General features: G+C 37.2%; 2 protein-coding genes and 1 long non-coding RNA gene across 9 annotated transcripts in view; 2 read left to right on the plus strand and 1 right to left on the minus strand.

Moving 5' to 3' along the window:
• Positions 1–22,935, minus strand: part of LOC139767847 (choline/ethanolamine transporter flvcr2a) — a 53,996-nt gene that overhangs the window by 19,503 nt on the left and 11,558 nt on the right. The gene's annotated exons all lie outside the window — the stretch shown is intronic.
• Positions 1–22,935, plus strand: part of LOC139767843 (uncharacterized) — a 37,339-nt gene that overhangs the window by 5,128 nt on the left and 9,276 nt on the right. For 3 of the 6 annotated variants that reach the window (XM_071697514.1, XM_071697509.1, XM_071697511.1), the window contains 10 exons: positions 6,861–7,055; positions 7,290–7,402; positions 8,167–8,325; positions 8,432–8,515; positions 18,636–18,716; positions 20,318–20,511; positions 20,841–20,928; positions 21,009–21,133; positions 21,322–21,451; positions 21,762–22,719. In XM_071697514.1, coding sequence (XP_071553615.1) covers positions 6,861–7,055; positions 7,290–7,402; positions 8,167–8,325; positions 8,432–8,515; positions 18,636–18,716; positions 20,318–20,511; positions 20,841–20,928; positions 21,009–21,133; positions 21,322–21,451; positions 21,762–22,719 — 2,127 coding nt within the window. The remainder of the gene's footprint in view (positions 1–6,860; positions 7,056–7,289; positions 7,403–8,166; positions 8,326–8,431; positions 8,516–18,635; positions 18,717–20,317; positions 20,512–20,840; positions 20,929–21,008; positions 21,134–21,321; positions 21,452–21,761; positions 22,720–22,935) is intronic. The other 3 variants (XM_071697510.1, XM_071697512.1, XM_071697513.1) reach the window with 3 other exon arrangements.
• LOC139767855 (uncharacterized) lies at positions 10–6,088 on the plus strand. The gene is made up of 2 exons (XR_011717231.1): positions 10–3,770; positions 3,857–6,088. It is a non-coding gene; the product is annotated as an uncharacterized lncRNA (long non-coding RNA).

Below are 22,935 nucleotides of genomic sequence, written 5' to 3' on the forward strand. Positions count from 1 at the left end.
TAAGTGCGAACAGTGACTCGGTGCGGCTCGATAATTACTGCATACTTTGAAAACTCTATTCTAATGAGATGATATTAGATTCTTCAATTACACTAGGTCGTAAATGGAGGCGGTACTTTCTTATTGAGATGGGTAAATTACTGCTTCTCGTACCACTCACGTCCCACGTTCGATACGCCTTCTCTCGTGGAAGAAAAATTTTTCGCTAATTTCTTCGACAAAGAGAAAAAATAATACTAATAATATAATTAAACTAGAAACGGCATCTATTTAAAAAATCCAAAATCTAAAAAATATAAAATGCAATCTCACAGAATATAATTTTTTACGTTTCTAAAAAATATATGAAATTAATATCGGACTTACGTAGGTATCTAATAAAGTGCACTTTATGCAGTTAAGATGATTTAATATTTATATCTTTATAAGTTACAAAAATCATCTTTTTTCACTATTTCTCCGTTGCTCACATGTTTCATCTAAAACGTATATTATAAACCTTCTTATTTATTCTTGTCTATTCTTAAAGACTGAATATTATTGTAAAAAACATCAAGAAAGAGCTAACTAGTAAGATAGACGTAGGATTCATCGAGTAAATAAATATGGTGATGCTCGCTCGGACGGGAAAGGCATTTATTATATAATAAGAAATGGTTACAGAAGCGAGGAATTGCACGATAGCGAGGATAGGTGATGTAATTGAATTACAGCAACGCGTGTCGGACGCGAATCGCCTGTCTCTCATACACGAAGAAATGAGGAAATGTTCAAAGCGTGAGACTTTGCAGGTCATCGAAGTCGATTAATTGTAACAATTGACCATTCTGTTAGTGCGAGAGAGAGAGAGAGAGAGAGAGAAATGTGATCGATTCTAATTTAAAAATTAAAAATATATTTTTTATGGCGTTTAATAATACATTGTCAATCAAATTTAATTTATAACGCATGCATATATAGAAATGAGAAAAATGATTGAATCTATAAAAGGTTGAACTATACATGTACTTTCCATTTTTTTTACCAATTACAGTTTTTATGTGCATATGAAGCACGCTCTATTCAATGCATAATTACATTTACGACTTATTATCACTTTATCCTGCAGTCCTGTAATCATTGGACGAAGTAATTACGAAAAAAATATTAATAAACTTTTCGAAACTTTGTAATAGAAATGAATTTTTAGAGATGATACAGAGTTCTCTCATTATTATTGATTTTATTTGAAGTAAATTTTATTAGCACAGATAATAAAATTTTGTCGTTTTTTAATTTCTCGCATAAAATATCCTAACAGTCGCAATGAAAAATATAAGTGCGCCCAATAATATAATAAGAAGATTGATAATATAACCGTAAAAACATAAGTACACTAAAATCATGTTCGGTAAAACCAGCGCTTTTTCGACGGTCATAAATATCATGAAAAACGTGGTGAACGACAAAGCAACTTTCTACAGACTTGACCTAAATTTTAGCAAAAATATATTCGACTTGTCAGCAACGTTCTAATCGATCTCTATATATATATATAAATACATTTCCGTTATGTAATACTATTCTAACTAAAAACCGCTTGAGAAAAATTAAACGAACAAAAATGAAATGTCATCCTCCAATTGTGCTTTTACTGTTTTCTACCCTTCTCTTTCTTTATTTTCTCTTACTTCCTCTTTCCAACCTGGAGAAAGATTCTTTAAATAGAAAACAAAACGGGTTTCGTTCTGTTTAACGAGACGAAAAAGTTATCGAAAAATTGAGCACACGAAATATGAATCTCATTAAAAAAGTAGCTCGAACTAACATGATCATGACCGTGCTAATTATTAATCGTCTCGTGACTTCGAATCAACACGGACAAATATTCGTCTAATTATTTTTGATATTACGTCACCGTGTTCTCGTTAAAATTGATGTGTCAATTTTTGCATAACATGAAAAGTATAAGAACTGGCAATTCTTCCTGACATCATCAAACAGCGACCACCGAAATTCAGTGAAAGTTTCTATTAATCGCTGCAACGCCAGCAACATGGGTCACCTAACCAACTAAAGAAAGAGAAAAAGAGAGAGAGAGAGAGAGAGAGAGAGAGAGAGAGAGAGAGAGAGGGAAAGAGGGAAAGAGCAAGAGAAAGGAATACATCGTCATAAGAATGTAACGAAGACGGAGGCTCCTACCATCGGCGCGCATAACCGCGCGATCCTGAGTTTCCCCGGCTACCAACAGTTCACTGTCACTTTCGAGCCGACAGTCCGGTACGAGGATACGATCGTGCCGGTTCTACAGCGCGAATGGTCCAGCGGAAATGGCATGCCGAGCGAATTAATACATTGCGGTCTGACCGCGGGCCAAAAACTCGCATTGCCGTCGACATCGTCAAAGACACGAGTTAAATTGCGACGGTATCAAAACTCAGAGATTAGAGTACTTTGCCCTCTCCATTAAGGGCCGGCAAAAAGTGCCTAGTCTAGATTAATGAAACGTCGAATCAAACAGCGGGCTGGAATGTGATAGCAGCAGGAGAAACCGCAAGTTAGAAAGAGGAAATCGAAGAAAAGAGAGGCGGACGAAAAGAAGAGAGGTGGGAAGAGAAGCAGAAAAACCAGCTTGGAGGTCGTCCGGAGAAGTGCATAGCAAGGATAGCAGGAGAAGTTACACAGTGAAAGGAAAGAAGTATCCGAGTGCAGGAATTACTTGAAGAGATTGAAGACGCAGTTCGCATTCAAATGTTTGCAGGATCAGAACTTCAGAACGTCGTAAGTCAGCTGTACGTTAAAAATAGAAGAAGAGTTGACTGAACCGAAAGGAGATCGCGAAGTAGGTGACGAATCGCGAGGATCGTCCAAGCCTATTGAGGCATAAACAACGAGAAGAGGATTAATACATATATATCATTTGTGAGAACGTTACGTGTGTATCAGAAAGAAAATAGAAAAGAGGAGGCCAGCAAGAAGGCTAATCAAAAGATTTGCCTGCAGAAAGTGGAGCATAAGGAATAAGAAGAGAAAGAAGAGGAAGAAGAGGAAGAAGAGGAGATCGAGCAAGTTTAAAATATACAAATCTGGGACATGTGATTGACAGATTGATTAAAAAGAAACAGATTAAAAAGTATAATTTATAAAAAAAAAGAAGAAAAAAAGGAAAGAGTTTAATCGGAAATATTTTCTGAAGAAATCAAAGCACGGAATTACGCGACACACTTAATTCCATGTAAAAATGCGTGACAGAAACAAAACAGGAAAGAAAGCAATTTAGCATAACAAATAACAACGGAATATACTGAGGAAAAAAAACGAGAAAAGAGAAAATTATTAATGAACTGTTTGCTTAAAGGTTAAACAGTGCTTCTCTCGAATCAAAGATTAGTTTCCTAATTTTCATGTTTGCATAATTTATACCAGCCATCATTCACTTCTTACGTAAAATTGAAAACCTTCATAAAAAAGACACATAAAAAGTGCAGACGAAGCTCGATTGTGATCGCGTGTCGTGCGCAGCGTTACATAAAACGACGTAACTGCCGTCGATCGTGCGGTGGAAAGCCGCTGCTGCGATCGCATAACCGGCGTTTAAATCGGAGTGCGAGCGCACGGCGCGTTCAGCGCGAAAAACAATCATCGCCGCGCGAATCAAGATCGCGGATGCGGGAGGATGCCGAAACGCGGAATGGATAAGCCGAGGAAGTCGACGGGGAAAGCGAGGATCATCGCGACCAGATGCGGAATCGCCGAATCACCGCGTCCGACATCATAAATAAGAGATTAAGGTCGAAAGAACTTTCGCATAATAAGTTACAAACTAATTTGCGAAGTCTGCCCATTGTCTATCTAGATATGTTCCCAATGTTCACAGGACGACAATTTTCCGAGAGATCTTGCAGTGGAATCACCGAAGACCGGTTGGATCGATGCTGGCCAGAAATATTCACAATAAACTATATCTTTCTTTCGGACTGATATAATTAGTATGCTATGATTTAGAAATACAAACAGAAAAGTATTTACAGAAATATCAACGTTGACTTGGATTAATCGTGATTAGTTGTTAAATCCTTGCGCGTAATTGATAGTGCCATTTGATATAAAAAACAATGAGAATTATCTATTAAAAAGTCAGAGTGGAGTTACGCGACTGGATCAAAGTTGAATAAAACTTACGATTTAATTTCACGATTTCTTTTCCGTGATCTGCATTATGCCAAGAATTGCAACAGTTCTTTTCTAGAAGACTAGAAAAGAAGAAGAAATTTCTAAACAAAAGCGGAAGACGAGTGTCACCTTTATTCTTTCAAAGAACACTTCTTCTATTCTCCGGTCAGCAACATGCTAATCTACGTTTCCACCTTGATCTCGACGCTTCTAATCGAGAGCGATAAAGTCGTGCCCAGTCAGGAGAGGTATAATATGGCGACTTTTGTGGTCCTCTTCCTGCTGATCACCATTGAAGTTGTGGTGGTGAAGGTGGTCACCTCCGATATGGAACGGGATGAAGACAGCCACTCGATAAGCGCGGCCGCGGTGTTCTTCGATCGCGAAGATTGAACACGAACGGCCATCAGCCAAATTAGGAATATTAATATTTAAATTATTTAAATTATTTCGAAAGTGGCACAAGAGAGCGATCCAAACAATTTTGTCAACGCTAATATAACGTTTTTATGGCATATAAAAAGATTTCTTTTTAGAAACCGCATATTTATATATGCATTGAAACTTCCGCAAAAATTACATAATTATTTTAAAAACATAATAATACAATATAAAAAAAGGAGAAAGTAAAAGTGCCGGTTTCACATGATAATCAGATCGTGATGATTTGATTATCATGTAATTTGATTAACTGATTCCACTTAACTGCTTCGAAATAGATTAAGCAGTGTTGCGCGTTGAAGTAAAAAGATGTAACATCGATTTACGACGTGTTTGACTTCTGCCACTTTCCAAATAAATATAAACCGTTAATTAAGTGTGCGCGATGACTGAGAAAAAAATAGCTAGAAATGCGGGTTATTGTAGCATAAAACCGTACCCACGCTGTACCTATTTATAAGTACTTTCTATTACATTCTCTTTCGTATTGTTGGCTCGCGCCAACAGGTTTCAATAATATGGGATCTCATGTAGCGATATGTATATGTATGGGTGCCTTAGTATTGTCAATTTGGCTTCCCTCCAAACAATATCGACTAAATCTTTCTTCAACAAAAATATTGTTATTTTTGATGACGCGTTGATAAACTAAAATTTTTATTAATAAAGTTGTAACTGATATATAAACAGAAAATTATATCCTTTGATTATAATTCATAGAAATCTCTTTTTCGAAATTTTAATTTAAAACGTGATTACAATTTAAACAGTATATTAATAAAATTTGATGTGCTATAAAATTAAAAAAATTTATTTATTAAAAGACTACTTAAACTCCAAATAATTCTCGATTTAAGTTAAATAATAAATAAAAGCGTCCCAGTCAAACAACAAATAGTTTAAATCAATTTAAGAATTAAGAAATTCTTAATTTTTACTATAAAGCAATTATATAGTATTAATATAGTCTTAAGGAATAAAATTTTCGTCCCGTATTCACTTTTGTAGAACACCCTGTACAGTAAATGCGCATTGTGTTAATAGTCAGTGCATGCATATACTGCAAGCGCGGTTATTTTGTACCGTTACGACGTTGTAAATATGTAACAACTGTGTCCTAGAATATGTACATCGAGTCAATCTCTCTCATTGTGGTTTCATAATATAATAAATTCGAACAATTTTATCACGCGTTATATATGCTTGTTTTTTAATCATTATTTTATTATTGCACATTATGTGATATAAACTTTAATTACATTGTCTTCCATCATAAATACTCACATAAAAAATATTTGCTGTCAGCACATTCAAAAATAAATTTAATCAATGATTCGTTTATCAAACTGCTTGCTGATTCATTATTTCTATATATTGAACTTCTATATATTAGATTATTATTCCATCTTAGTATGTAAATGACAAATATATTTTGGCTGTAAATTTTGCGAATATTTTGCGAATAATTTTGAGTCAAATAAATGTATTATTCACAGTTTGTGTGTTGCATGTTTTGAGTAAACCCTCCTATTTACATTTAATAATTGGGATATATTTCATAAATTGAAATTAAATAATATTAAAGTGTATTGATCAAAATTCGACATCTCTGCATCTATATTTCCGTATAATTTTATTTAAAGAAAATTTTAATTTGCCTCGCGAAAAACAAAGGCGACACTAACATATACGTCTCTTTCATCATCGTGCCAATTTGTTATATCAATCAAAATACAAAGAATGAATAAATTTTAATTTTATTTTAATATATAATAATTTCTATGCATTATGAATTACATTTAAATAAACAAGCTAAAAAAGCAAAATCAATTCTGAAAAAAGTCAATATCAAGTTGAAATCGATCGATTTTTATTGCCCCGTCAATTGATAAATATTCAGTAACATCCAATTAATTACAAAATTAATTAAAGATCTAAGATTAATAACGTGCGATCGATACACGCACTGAGAAAAAAAATTGTTAATCCCAAGAAATATTTAGTCCGATACGTTCAACTAAACATTTTAGTTAGTTAACTAAACATTAGTTAAATTAATTAATTCTTGATTAAAGAAACTAAATAAATTGTTGAAACAACTAATGTTTAGTTAACTAACTAAAATGTTTAGTTGAACGTATCGGACTAACTATTTCTTGGGATTAACAATTTTTTTTCTCAGTGCGGGTACGCGTGATTGCGACCATAATTATTTTCCCGGCACCCTCGATATTTGCATCCTGATTTATGAAAGAAAAAATTTTTAGGAAGAATTCGAAGGCGAGGGAAACGAAACAACGAGTGGTCGTCGATGACGGACGTTGCGCCTGTTGCCTAGCACCGTTTCTAGTTGGCCGCGGCGTGCGCTGCAGCGATTGCGGCGCTAGATCCTGTAGGAAGGCCTGTTCGCGTTGGGACACGTCCGACAATGCCTGGCACTGCATATTCTGCCATCAACAAAGGTTTCCGCAATAATACGCTTTCATACTCCCTACCATATTATTTATTTTCGAATTGCATCCTCCATCCGTTCGATAAACGAACCATATAATCTTTATCGAGGTCTCTTTAGAGTCCCTATCATTAAGGCTTTAACGTTAAATCTGCACCTATAGTATTAAAGATTTTTCCAAGTTTATCATCAAATGTTTTAAATAAAATCGTATTTAAAAGAAATTTAATTTATAATTTCACAGATCGTGGCTAAAGAGGAATGACAAGTGGTTCGACAATTTCGGCGGCACGGCGAATGAGGAGGAGGAACTGCACGGGTACTTCGGCGCCGTCAAATCGCGCGTCTACGTTGCAGGTAACGCGCGCAAGGAAATAGCGTAGCGGAATTCTTATGACGTTATTCAATCAAAATATTTCTGGGGCTCGCGACAAGGCAACGGTGAGGCGTCACAAGTGTTCCGGAACGTACGTCCGGCGTGTTGCTTTTTTTTTCTATACGTGATTTTGCACGCGCCGTTTTCTATCCCCCGATCGGCGAACGTCCGTCCTTGTTGCAAGGCAGAAAAGTCCGCGTAACGGAAGGAGACTTGAACAGTAAGAACGGCTCGAAAAGTCTCTCACGGTGATGCTCATTGTTCGGTGCGCGCCGGGTGATCCGCCACGTGAATAGTATCAACGCGCTCGATCGGGAAAGAGCGCGAGCGATCTAACGGCGAGGCGTACGGTCCAGGATTTAGAAAGCGACTTTTCTTCGTCCCGCGACGGACGGGTTGTGTGATTTGACTTGACGTGATGGCAGTGACAACGCGAAGTTTCGAGCAGTTCCGCGATATCGAGGGACGAGTGCGCGAAACGTGACATTTAAATTAAACGCGGAAGAAACGTGATTCCGTAACTGTGCGGACGTGACAGTCGCAATTTTGTAATCTGTAAACTCAGCATTAACGCAAGTCGGAACGCGTGCATTCGGTAAGAGCAAACAACACATTAATTCATTAACTGTGATGTTTGTCCTTACTTGGCCCCAATTTTTCAACGAGAAAGTAGCGGCGTTTGAATAGAATCTCCCGCTTTGAGTATCGAAAAGATACATTTTTAACAATGCTTTCAATTTTTCAGGACATGCGACCGCGATCTCGAACGTGGAGCAGATTCAGGAGGACCGAGAAGAGAGGCGCATGGTGCACGCGGTCCGAAATTTTGTCGAGAAGATAGTCGACGGTCTCGTTGAAAACGTAGACGACACGCCGATCGATCGACTGTACGGGGACTCTGAGTGTAAGCGACCTACTGCGTGTAAATTGCAACTGACATCGCTGCGGTGTTGGTGTAAAATTGTAATCAAAATTGTAATCAAAATTCTAATTAATGTCCATTAATCCAGACGACAGGTTTCTGGAGGAATATCGTCCGCCGTTAATCGCCGCCCTGACTCGATTGGCTACGTGCCTGAAAGCGTCCCTTACGAGTAAGTATCCTATTTGCAACCTGATCTAATACAGCTTGACAGGTGTTCTTTCAATTAATTCTTTATCCTGTTGTTAAAACTTTTCAATTTTCTAAATCTTGTTTCCTCTCTCGTTTCTTTTTATTTTATGACTTATAAAACCAGTCGCTTTAGATGCACTCTCTCGTTATTATAAAAGAAAGAATATATATTTAACTTCGTGCAATATCAAAATCTTGCAGTCTGTATGAATATGTACCATGACCTGTATTTCTACATGCATTTACATTCCGACCTCGCCGACACGCGTTAATTATTGTCTTCGGTGCTTATTTCACGCTAACACCGCTAAAGAAAATATCTCGACGAGTCTCGCGCAATTTCAACTTCTCGCAGCATATTTATAAATAAAGAGCGTGTTCCTTTACACGGTGTTTTTTTTTTAACCAAAAATAATCCAATAATAATAATTATTGCATTATCTTAAACACAAGTTCATCATATTATTATAAATCACACAAATGCACTATTATTTGCAAGCTCGTAGATATGAACAGATTTTTGAAGGCTGCGAATGTCTCCACTTTCAATATTTTCATGATCTTTTAATTAGAAACATATAAAGCGAACGTTTAATAAGTTTAATTAAATAATTTAAAAATCATGACTTACACGACCATCACTGCTCGATGATTTTCATTGAGTAAAGTTCAATTCAATTTTCAAATTGGTTCAAGAAGTATTAATTATTGGGTTTTTCAACGCGGTAAGAGTGAGACACCGCATGTGCAATTCGCGGATGAGTCTTGAGATCGACCCGATGTAATATCTTACCACGATGACGTACACCGGTTATTAACTGCCGCCTGTGATAATGCCTTCCCGACGAAGACAATGCGCGCCGCTTCGCTCCACCGGTCGTCATTCTCCAGGCATTTTATCATTATACCCGCGTTCGCGACATCTTGACGGCGCGCGATTACGTAAAAGACACTACCGGCGCTCGTAATTATCGTAGCGTCCTCATTTGGCTCATTCCACACAATTTTATTTTCCCACGGCAAGGCGGTCCCGTTAAAAGTATTCAAACGCGAAAATGAAGACAGTCCGTCCGTCCGTCGCAGCGAAAGTGGATTCATTCCGACGAATTCATTATCGGGCGTTCGAAAATCGAAGATCTCGACATCGCGAATAGATAAATCTTCTGAGTACGCGAGAAAGTTTTCTATTTTTTTGTATCCGCGTTAAAAAAATTTTTACTCGAATAAAATTCTTCGATTTTATTAATTCTATTGTATAATGTTACGTGTGTCGTAACAAACGTAAAGAAAGTAAGTATATAATTAAATCGATTTTGTTATTTTGTATGATAGTAAGGAATATGTAACGATCGCACTTAGAGATTGGAATTTGCGGAAGTTTCTTGCATAATGCAGCTAAATGTCACAATAATAGGAAAAATAATATCTCCTTCGAGAAATAACGTATTATTAGCGGTAAAATATCTTATGATATTTTGTCGCTATCTAATGCGCTATTTAAAAATAACTGATGTGATATCGCGTATCTTTACATTGTTTAGGAAAAAGGGATTTATCTATGACATTTTAAAAAATTTGAGACACTGTGATATGTGTATACGTAGTTCAGCGAGAACTCGATAGATTGTGCACGCTGTACCGCGACGTCGTGTTCTCTTCAAAGCATCTGGCCTGCGCACAATCTCGCAAGCGGTATCATATAATCTAATATTTTTAAATATATCAATCAGATAATATAATTCTTTATATCTAATATTGTTTAATACAACACAATTAATTTTGTATTTTGATCAAAGCGATGTAAATTTTTTGGCTAAATATATAAATCGGTTTGCACAGATAATTATCGATAAATCAGTCTATTTTTATCGTATTAATAAATATCTTTCCAATATAATTTTATACTTAGGAACATTTTACATAGATATAAACACTTAATTATATATTAACTACAAACTAAAACACTGTTCCGCCGCTTTCACGAACCTTCACTCCGGTTTGAAAGGCATCATATCGAATATGACTTTGAAGAAAAAGACTAGTCTTCAAAAGTCTACTTGTTATAAATCATAAACATATTCCGATAGCTTTTACGGCCAGTCGCAGAGTCAATAGTCATTTAATGGATACTTAAAGAAAAGAAGAAACAACGTAGAAACTAGATCAAGGAACTAATCCCCATTTAACAACAAATTCTCGATAGCGAAAATTGAAACTCCAACTTGGACATCTTAGCTTCGACTTGGCCAAGAAAATTCTTTATTAACTTAAAGATAAATTGCCATATGACTACTGAAATTTCATATTAGTCAGTTAAGAATTAACGTATAGTAGATATTTTCTATCTGTAAGTCTTCGGCTCTTCGACAGAAAATTAAATTGCTGCCGAAGTTTCAAATTAAGTCGCCGAAATCGAAGCATCAACTTTCGCCATTGGGAACTCGCTGTTAAATGGCGATCAGCAGCTTTCAAGTCCACTTTTTGAGTCGTTCAACTCTTCCTTTCTTCGGTTCTTCATACTAATGCCAACAACGATGTTGGTCACGAGAGCAATCAAAATATGTTTATGATTCACAACATATGTCTAAGACGGACTTTCAAAGAAAAATCTTTCTTTGCTGCATTTCATATTTTAAAATTAAAAGGAAAACGTTTGATACATTGCCTAATTTGTTACAGATATTGGTTACGTTTTAAATGAAAAATTCTGTGACAGCAACATAAAATTGCATTTTCTTTTTAAAGAAATAATTAGACATTTATACATATAAAAGATTTTCTTGCTGCAGAATTATGTTGGAAAACAATATATCTTCCCATTTATTATACTTGCTAAGATTTCAGAATTTAACTGATTATGAAACGCGAAATTTTGAGATATCCAACTAATTCTTCTGAATCGATATAATTTGTGACAAAAAAGATTCGATCACTGATTGATATACCTATTATACATGAATGATAATGAGCAATCAAAAAAATGCGAACAAATCACAATGAATTTTACAACGTAACGTTTTTTCCTGCGAATGAATCATCGTAATTTCTTACAAAGGATAGATTTTTGATTAGCCGATTCGCTAGTCGAAGGAAGCCATGAAGGAAATGACGAATAATTGCAATGTTCTTCGAATAATAATCATCAAGTCGACGTGCCTAACTCGGTTGAAGAACATATAAATAGCGCCGACGAAGCTGGCTACACATCGCTTACTCATGATTGTCACAAAATGTTTCACATACCAGTTTTATAAAAAGTCCTTGTAGTTTCGCGATGACTAATTACCTAATTACCTTTATCAAGTACCTTTGCATTATAATTGCAAAGAAGACCAGCTTTAACTCAGTTTATATATTATATATAATACATGTATACAAAGAATGTTATTACAATTTTATTCATTGTCGTTTTAGAGCACAGATCGTGGAGTAAATCTGATATATAAATTCGTAGGAAAATTCATACAGGTGCGCGAAGTAAAAGTATCCAGGCGAGCGTTCGCGGATAAGGGAAACGAGTTCCGCGACTCTTCCGCAAATCCAAGTGACATTTACGTAGGCTACGATCACCTAATAGTGCCGGTTAGCCGGCGCCGCGGAATTTACGGAATTAAAATCGCTAATTTGGACTGTCGATGTCGTAACAAAACTTGTATCGATTCCAACTTGCCCCGCGCGGTTGAAACGGTACGAGATCGAGTCTCGCGTAACCCGAGCGACTTTTACATCTTGTCGCGCGGTCGAGCGGAGACTCTCTTCTGGTTCCACCTGAAAGAGAGCTGAAAAAGACACCGTTCGCATGACTGAGCCGCGTATGCACGCGATAACGCGCCTTAGACGAGACCACATAACGTGGCGAGCGCGAACGACCGATATCGCTTCAACACATCGCTCCAATTCTCTGGGTAAGTCGTGTGGCTTCGCAAACTTAAGTTCGCGCGGTACGTCGTAGTAATAATTGCAAACTTTCATTGCTAAAGCTTTGTCGAAGAAGTTAAAAGTGTGAATAAATATTTCGAAAGAAACAGACATTAAAATTCTATATTATTCAGAATACCGCGAGTGTCATACGATCAATATTTTAATGTGAAAAGAATATTCGTTGATGATTTTCACATATAAATTCTTAACCCTGAAATATTGCTAATTTTAGAATTATGTTATTATTAGAAATAAGTAAAAACACTTAAGTAAATGATTTTATTAGAAACAAATTAACAAGACGATGGGTGTTTTTAGCTTTTTCTAATTTATTAATTATAAATGCACATATTAGAAAATTCTATTATTATAAAACCATAAAAGACACAATATTTTTCGGGCAAACGTTTTCTTCATCCGGTACAGTATTCCGGGGATAACACCGACGTATCAAATTCGAATAAACCGCGGAAGTATTAAAGATTGCTACCGGGTTAATTTCGAGACTAAACGACTATGATTAGGCGTTAAACGCGCGCGCCGCGCGTGCGAATGCGGGCCGCCGTGGTCCCACAAAGCGGGACCCAATCCGGCGGCGCGCGATTATCGTGATAGACGCGCGTTCTCTCGCAAAAGCGACCAGGCTCCCCACTATGAGGAAGCCATAGGTCGTACACATCGTGCACAGGTGGACGAGGACGAGCGACGACGACGGCGACGGCGAGACGTGCGTGACGCGTGTCTCAGTCGCGAACGAGCGTGCGGGCGAGCGGTTACGAGAACGCGCGTGTGAAATTCCGCGCGCGGCGCGCGATTAAAGGACGACCGCGAAATAGAAGGTATAGGCTGCGACGGTAGGAAACAGGGATGCGCGAAACGTGAGGAATGTGCCGCGAGAAACAACGTGAGAAGGGAACGGTGAGATGTCTTTGACGGACGCGTAATAGGGAGAACTTTAACCTCGGATGATTACGTTCGTTCGGCTTCGCTCACGATTGATATAAACATCGGTGACGTTCTGATTAATGAAAATGCTGGCGCGAGTTCTAGGAAATAAGTGAATTGACAGAGAATGACAGGAGTCTATTGTGTGAAATTGAATTTCTAATCCGGGGGAAGAGGGAAAGCACTTTGACATCCTTTCCATTCCTAATAACTTCTACGAGGAGAGAAAGAGAGAGATAATAGAAAGAGAGGGGAGAAGAGAAACAAACCTATATATGTTGAATAGTATAGAATCAATTTAAAATTTCACTGCACAAATTTTAATAAACTCTCTATAAATCTGCCGATTGCGTAATAAAATTTGAAAAATTCCAAGTATTGAACAATTAACTTCTTTTCATTAATTCGAAATTATTTTATTATTATTATATTATCTAATTATTAAAAAATGTATGTATATATAAAGTTTTAATTAGTTTAATTTAATTTAGAAATGTTCACGAATTTATCTTTAAAGGCCTCAGGCATTAAACGTACAATTTTATAGAATGGATTCCTGTTATTTCATTTTCATGCCATTACCTATTTTTTCAAGGTAGATGAAAATAAGAAAACGGTAATTGCGGTGTCTAATATTTAGCGGTCGCGTAATTGTATTGCATCGCGCGAAAAGCTCGGGAGAGATAAAATTGATCTCTCCTTGATGATTCGCGAAAAAATGCGCTCATAGCTCGCGCGAAGAGTTCTCTCGTTATACTAAAATATCAAGGTCGACACTAATTACGGTGGAGCGATAAGAGGCGATACCAGCCGCGGAAGCAAAAGAGCACAGATCTTCTCACGTTCGAGAAATCGATTCAAAGACCTTGAAGTCTGGGCATTCACCGCCACTTTTGATCTCGTCTCGCACGCAATTATTCTGATAAATGACTTTGTTTTTGCACCGCAAACGCAAAAAAATCCTTACAACGTTCGAAATTTATACGTCAAGATCAAGTTAAAATAAGAGCATACAATTTGCTGTCTTTTTGCGTTTAGTCCCGATCATTTTCCTCGATTAATCGAGTCTTGTATTTAATATTTCAAGCAAATATATTTTTAATGTTATAAAAAGTCTGATAGCTCGAGGAGCAAAGTTATTTCTTTGATTTCTGTCGTTTAACATGGAATCTACATGACGTTTGAAAAATATAAATTCTGTTCATTAGTCCAAAGATTCATGCGAGACACATCGCTAATCGAGCGATAAATCACATTATTCAACACAAACTGTCGTTTTTATTTCAGTTTTTTTTCCATTTTCTTCTAATTATTATTTATCGTGATTATAATCGCGTCAGCATTTTCAATTCTTTTATTGCCAAAAGGGTCACTATCAAAAAAATTCCTAGAAGTTCTCTTTTTGCTAATTTACGTTTACAATTTATTTCATAATTATGAATTATGTTTTTCTAGAAGACGTTTTTTTACTTGATATATGACTCGTTTAATTAACACGTCTTTACGAAATACAGTATTTTATTCTTGTCCCTTATATATAAATAATGATATCTAACGAATAGATTCCAGTAAATGCTATTACACAGAACGAAAAGATTCTCGCGTGTCAAAAAAAAGAGGACGATCTTATTGAGCTCTCATTATCGTCACGCGTGACGGTCTTTTATCAACCGCATGACACAACTGAACAAACGAGATACTTTTAAACCGAGAAATGATCATGACAACTTTCGAGCGCTTTCAACGTTTTTGCCGTCGAAACAATCTTTATGCAAATTACGCAGAAATGTCAAAATTCCAGAATTAACCGATTTATGAGCGTTCCATTCGTGACACATATATTTTTGAAAGATGCGATGATGCCCCGCCCATCGATTCGTAACACTTATATACACCTGTATCGCGCGTAAAATATTTTCCCAAGTGCCTATTACTACCTGACGTAAAACTCACGTGTTTTATTTTAAATATTACAGGGAAATATAAGTAAATATTGGCCGTAAAATAAACCGAGCAATCTGTAAATCGGAATACACTAAAGTTCTTACATAATACTTCCGTGCAAGGTGCATCTAGTTGATATACGAAATAAAATCATGCACGCGGGAAACATTGAAAAACGTGATACGCTCGATCAGGATGTTTGTCATATAGCCTTCAACCGCGTCACCTTTAGAAAAAGTAGAAACGTGCTCAGAAGGAGTCTTAAAGTTCGAATGTTGACGTCGCCACGCTTCATTACTTCAGCATTTGCTATGCAAATGAGAACTTAAAAACCGCTCGTTCGAGAAAAAAAAAAGAAAAAACTGACGCCATTGCGCACGTGTACGAATATTTCGTGAGATTCGTCGAAGACGTGTGCACGTGCTATATAAAAACTTGACCCACGAACTCTTCGGTGATTCCATATTCACTCCGGCTTATGATCTTCAATGCATAATGCAATGAACAACATGTATCATTAAAGTATCATATGATCATATTTTAAAGAAAAAAGATTGTCGCTATATCACGTATAGATACCTGATACACGATAACTTTTAAATGGATGCGAGATCTATTTTATGGCCTAAAACCGAGAAATATGACGATATTTTTTAAACTATTTATAGAAATAAATAGAAATGCTATCTCGATTACAGAGGTAATAAACGTTAAAATTATCTTCACGTATAGATACGCGATAACTTTTAAATAGATACGAGAACTATTTTATAAAGTTATAACTTTTTAAAACTAAAAAATATAGCGGTGTTTTAAACAAGTCAGAAAAAAATATAATTACAGACATAATAAATATTGAAATTTTCTTGACATATAGATTCTAAATGGATGTGAAATATATTTTATGGTTTTATCTTAAAACCAAGAGATATACGGCAATATCTTTTAAACTATAATCATAGAAATAAAAAGAAAAATGCATTTTTATTACATACGGATAATCAACGTTAAAATTGTCTCTGTGAATTCGCATTCGTGGAATGTGTGGGCTATTTCATCAGAATTTAGACTATTTTCATTACGAGGAGGAGGATCGTCACATTTTTCAAGGGATTAGGGCAAAGCGCAATTTACATTCCGACTTCGAAATAATTCTATAAATTGCGAGTTACGTAAGATAAGTCCTAGTTAGTCTTATCGAAGGTACTTATCACGCTCGCGAAGAATGGTGATGTCTAACGAGTAAATTTCAACCTCGCTGATAAACGTACATACGCATGTGTGCTAAGTGTCCGACTTGTCAGTTCTGAACTTTGGCGAGGAAGTGCGAGAGGAAGACGGAAAGAATAGAAAGGAGGGACAGAGTAATCGCATTAGCCGATGATACGATGTGAAAGGTGCAGTTAATGCAACTGCAGTCGGCCGAAGAAATGTTGACGTTGATCGGTGGTCTGATCGTCGCCTATTTCGTCTACGTTCTGATCACAAGGAAAAATGGTAAATATCTGTGCTAATCAGCCCTTTCATAAATACGGGTTTAGAAATAGAGAAAAAATCAATACACAACACAAAATTAAAAATGTTCGAAAAATGATCGAAATTGAATCAAATAGAACTAATTGCAATTTTCATCTTAACAAAAAAAATCAGAATTAACTCTACCGAATCATTCAATGTTAAAAAGAATTACTCATATATCTGTACGTATTTCATCCATTTTTGCCATAATGTTTTATCAACGTTACACTGAAAGTACGTCATACAAGTATACTTTTCGCCGCAAATAACTCTGATTTCTTATCTTCTTATCTCTGAACAATCCGACATAGATAAACGAATAACAGCTATGATCATCACTTGTTGCAAAGTAAAGACAGTAATAATCTGACATATAATATTATCACAAGTAATATATCCAGTATATTATATATTACTATATATAATATATTGGAAGCTATATTTAGAGAAAAGCAAGAGACACCTTACTTCTCCATAAATTTTTGTAAATAGAGAAACGCCGCATTTATTCTGTATATTTAATTCTTTAATTCTTTATTTTCTATTTTGCTACCAAATAGACAGCAAATGACGAAAATTGCAGGAGAAAGAGATATTTAATATTTACTTCCACACTTTTCACTCTTCTTCATATACATATTCTATTTTAATATCATATTATATTCCACTTTCTCATTCCAACCTGCGTTTTATTCCCACTGAGGCACCTCTGAACGTACGAATTTTTATTTCTCATTCATTGTATATCAGTAGTCCCCCCCGAACTTTCGCACGAAAACACGCCGTCGTTCTCGCGACGCGCATCCTCTCGCGAGATATCGCCGTTCTCTCTGCGCGCAAAACTGGTCCAGTAACCTCATCTTAAGATCTCCGAGCGCGATCGACCATTTATAATGTCGTGATCGACAGAAGACGAAAAAGGGGAAATGCCTTGGCGCAACGGTTTTACGACTTCCGTTATCCAGACTTTTAACACGAGATTCTCGCGCGCGCACTGAGGTGTCGTCGTATTGAATGAACGTTGAATTTCTCCGACAGGAATGAGTTTCCCACGTATAAAGCACGCTCGTTACGCCGTCAAACAGAGTTTATCTGTCGAATTATTCGCGTGTAAATGGGAAAGGCATTTATTTGTAAACCAAATTTTCACTTTACAGAGCAGCGTTTCGATAGCGCGGTAATTGACGTTGCGTCATGAGAAAGCCGACGCATCGTTGGTGTTCTTAAATTCGATGCTCGTAAAATAAAGCGAACGGTAAATTCCGAAGCCGTTCGCTATCCTACAATGATTCCCAGCCAAAGTTAAATCTGTTATTCCTAACGCGAGGAAAGCTACATAGAGTCGACAGCAAGCCGGTAAAATGAAAACCACTCGGATGGAGAATTTATGCAGATTCTCAAGCTACATTAAGATTTCTATGTTGCGTTAGCAATTTTGATTTATCGTGTGTTTCTTTCCATATAAATTGTACGTTAAATTACATATCACGTGAAGCGATCGAACCTCCTCGATTTCTTCCAGCCAATCGGTCACAGCAGGAAGACTCGATTATCATGGATTAATTATGCGCAATTATTATTCCTGTACGTCACGCTACCCGCGACACGTCGTTTGATATAATCGTACGAGGAAAGTGAAAGATCGATCGAAGGCCAGTGGCGCGGTGTTACTGGCTCTATCGCTCCATTAATACTTGTCGAGAGAGAAGACGATTTTGCCCGCTGAAGAAACTTCTTCTACATGTCGGCTAATAATACGACTAATGTTTAAGGCGGCCGGATCGCGCGCAAAATACCTGTAGCCGGCCTTCACCTTCTACGGCGCGAGATCAAGGCTGGATGTCCTCGACAAGGTAGATCCTCGACTGTATGTATGCAAGAAGTGGTTGTGTGAAACACAAGTGCGAGACACGAGTGTTATACTGAGAAAGAGAAAGAAAGAGAGAGAAGAAAAAAAGAGAGGAGGAACGTTCGCGCACACGCGATGTGTTTATTTGCAAATAGCCCAGTGTTGTGCTTGAGGATTATTAATCTTCTATATAAGATGTCGCGAACAACACAACACGTATATCTTTTCAATAAAAATTTCCTGCACTATATTTTATTGACTTTTTTTTAAATAAAAGATTATCTCATTTTTTTATCTCATGGAAACTTGAATAAGTCATTTAAAAGTTCCAATAATAATCGTTAATACTTATAGAAATAACAGGAACAAAAAATAAAAAACTCTTTTAAATTGAGTTTTCAGTTCTCGGACGAAAACTTGCTAAGTTCCCACGAGATAAAATCCGTTTGGAATATATTGACATTGACAAAACATTTTTCTGTTAATTCAAATTTTCAAAATTTATGAAAATATCCTTCTAAAGATCAACCAGTTAAAATTCATGCAAGTTATTCATTCAAATTGATAAATAAACATCATGCAGAATCTAAAATTCTAAAAACACACTCAAATAATTTAGAATCCTATTGAATTGAGATCGTTATTGGACAGCGTTGGCTGTCCAGAATCTGATGTGAAAATGTAGACGGAGCAAAAATTGCGGACCTCGCGGAGTTTCCCGCGGAAAGAGTTCAGGAGGTCGGTGAATTTCACCTGGCGGCCGCGATCCGCGGCGAACAAGATACGCAAAAGGAGAAGAGAGAGAGAGAGAAAAAGACGGAGGGATGGGATGAAGTCGTGAGAGTCGTCGACGAGAGGAGTGGCCATAAGGATGCATCATCGGCAAGGTCGCGTCGGAGAAATTACGGCGGAGAAGCGGCCGGTATTCACGGCGAGTGCCGGCTGTATCGCCGTTATCTCGCCGCGACTCGATCATGCCGAAGAAAGTGCAGCGCGACTCGCGCTTGCTATACCCCGTTTTGCTATAACTGTTCGTAAGGTGCGCTCGATCGTTCACGATAGAGTGTCAGACAGTCACTCCGCGGAAACCGCGATCGATCCATGGAGCCGCCAAACGAATTAACACGACATTCGGAGACCAGTGGGAGTAAACGATACAAAATAGTTCTAAAAAACCATTAATGTCTTAAACAAACGAGAATTTCGTGTTCTCGAATGAGGTGCCTTTACATATGTTCTCTCTTTTGTATTAATAATGAATATAGTTGATAAGATTAAATTGGAGAAAACATTACCTGCATCGCTTCGTGGCCGAAGTCTGCGGTTAATTCAACGAAATCGGTGTACAAGCTTTTGATAATTAAAAAGTTCTTAGAGATATTTTAGTTTATAATTACAGAAAAGTTGATAAACGCGAGGAGAGTAATATTAAATGTAATATTAAATTAATATATCGAACTTAACGGTACAATTGGCCCCAGAAGTACTTCTATGTCGCATTCGTATAGTAATTGCAGACGTTATGACCAGCAGAAAATATATTCTCATCATCGATCACCGCGATGACAATGTCGATCTTGACAATTTTCCGACTTAATGTTCTAGACAAACCATCTACGGATCCGCCAGCTATGGCGCACGCGGCGCTCAGAGAGATCGTCGAGCGAGCCGTCGAGGAAGCCCGGAAATTACCAGGATTGAGCGCGTCCGCGGATCCTCCAGAGCATCCTCCAGAAGGACGCGCCGTCGCGGATAATAATTACGAGGATCTCCTTGCTACCGCAATACTTAATAAGGTTGTTTGTATGCACCAGACAATTTTAAATCTAAGACAGCGATAGACTACCTCAATTAACTATGAATAACACACAATATCTTCAAAATTTTTTGAATAAATAATAAAAAAATATATTATATTCTAAAACTAATTATAATGAGATAAATGTTTATATTTTCCATATACGTTAAATATTATTTATAATCTGTATCATGTTCGAATCGGCTATACAAAATTAAGATGCGCACTATATGTTTCTTATATTAATTTATTACCAATTAAAAATTCATCGTCGCCAATAAAACGCTGTACTTAAATTAAATATGACCGAATTTATTATGCGCATTTTAGGTCATCGAAAGATACCAAAGGGAACGGGTTGACGGCAATAGCAACGTTCTGCACGACACAGATTCGCCTAAAGCGAAATATACCGCAAGTGCGTAGGATTTACTTAACGTATTATCGCGCATGAAGTGTGGAAAAGTCATATTTACGAAGATAATGTTCCTTTTTCAGACGAGAACGAGCATGGCCTTGAGGAAGATGCAACGAGTTACGCGTCCGATCGTCTCACGTGCAACGGCGATCATAGCGCGGCGATCAGGCGGAATGAAGATCGTCGGAAACCGGTGTCCTTTACGGTACGGATGCCGATTACGATCGCATTTGCATATTCTCGCAATGCGAAACGTAGCGCTACCAAGTGCAACGAAAGATAAACGTGAAATTTGCATATCAAATTTAAATTCTTTAACATAATAATAGTCAATATAATAAAATATAATCGCATCTCGTATGCTCACTAAGGAAGACCGTTTCCTGTTAACAGATGGAAGAAAGGATAGAGGAAGTAACTACGATCACGTCGGACGATGACGAACTTCGAGACAACGACGCCTTGGCATTCGGATGCACCCGGCGCGTACCATTTCCAGAGTATGGGATGGATATCGTTGACCGTGAGTATCTCGACTTTCACTTCAAATATCATTTACATATTTAAAAAGTATGTGGAATCGTCTATGTGTCAAATAGTGTTGCCTCGTACAATACAATAATACTTCAAGATAAAAATTGTTTAACTCATGTGATCGTTCTCAATTTAAGAAGAATATTTCAATACTTGCAAAATTGTTTAAATCCTTCTGATATCCTTATCTTTAAAAAAAGATGTTAAAAATAATATGTCTCGTGACTGTTTCCAGCAAAAAAAAAACCTGTAACTTTATCGCACGCAGTAATTATTCATTCTGAATTTTGTTGTAATAGCTCCACGGGAATTACCTTCGCCATCGCCATCTTCATCGTCGGATTCTTCGGATTTAAATCGCAACGAATATTCACCGGTCAGGACAAAACGTCACGCCGTTGGTCGCACAATAGATATAGTCTCGCCCATCGAGTCCTGGGAGGACAATTGGTTGTTTCAGAAGAAAAAGACTTCCCGGTCGCAACCGGACGCGGTCGCTATGTTGGTCCCGAGCTCTAACGCGTATTACAAGGCTCTGATCGGCGACCGGGATGCCGAGGACACGTCCGACCTATCCGAATGCTCCTCTACAAAATCTGACGAAGAGATCGAAAAGGAACTGATGGAGGCGATCAACAACGTGATTCCGAGGACCCCCAGGATCTCCGAATGCGACGCGACAAATAATCAAACAAAAAGCAATCAGGAGGGAGCAACCACGACGCAACAATTCGAAAAGGATGAGGTTGATACCTGCCAAGCGATAACTGAAAATAACGTGACTATTTCCGAGTGTCGAGGCGGAAAGAATCACGAAGGACTCCCGAAGTCTTCGGAAATTTCGGAGAAGAAAATAAACGAACGTAAAGATGATGAAAGCAATCGAAATGAAAGTTTATTTGCGTTGACAACGGTGGCAAAAGGAGACAAAACCAAAGAGAAGCATAAGGATACAGCCGAGCGCGGCGAAAGGACGATTGCGACCGCGGTGGAAAGTTCTGCGCAAAAGGAAGTAAAGGTGCAATCTGAGAAATCGAGTGAGAGGAGCGATCGAGGGGAAAACGTTGCCGACGAAAACGAAGAGCAACGAGAGAGCGAATATACCGAACATTACGACACGGCAATCCAGAGACATTTAGACAGTTTGACGAAAGTCGAGGTTTGCTCTGGAGAGAGCGAGACCATCGATGAAACGAGAAAAACGACGGACGAACAGCCCGGAAAATTGGAGAACAATTCGATCGAAGAACTAAAAAGGTAGGAATCTCGAAATATCTTATCTTCTAATACTTTTCCTTTTCAATTATCTATGATTTTATGACTTTAAAGTAAAAGAATAGAATTATAGCTTATGTTTTAAACTTTTGTTTTAAATTAAATTTATATACATGTAAAATATGTATATTCTTTAAATTTATCTTTATCTGTGATTTCTATTCTTTTAGTCTTTGTTTTTGTATGTTTGTAAGGATA

Source organism: Temnothorax nylanderi, unplaced genomic scaffold, assembly GCF_030848795.1.
Source record: "Temnothorax nylanderi isolate EJ_2023f unplaced genomic scaffold, tnyl_v1.0 TNYL_tig0012_pilon, whole genome shotgun sequence".
In the NCBI taxonomy this organism is placed as follows: domain Eukaryota; kingdom Metazoa; phylum Arthropoda; class Insecta; order Hymenoptera; family Formicidae; genus Temnothorax; species Temnothorax nylanderi.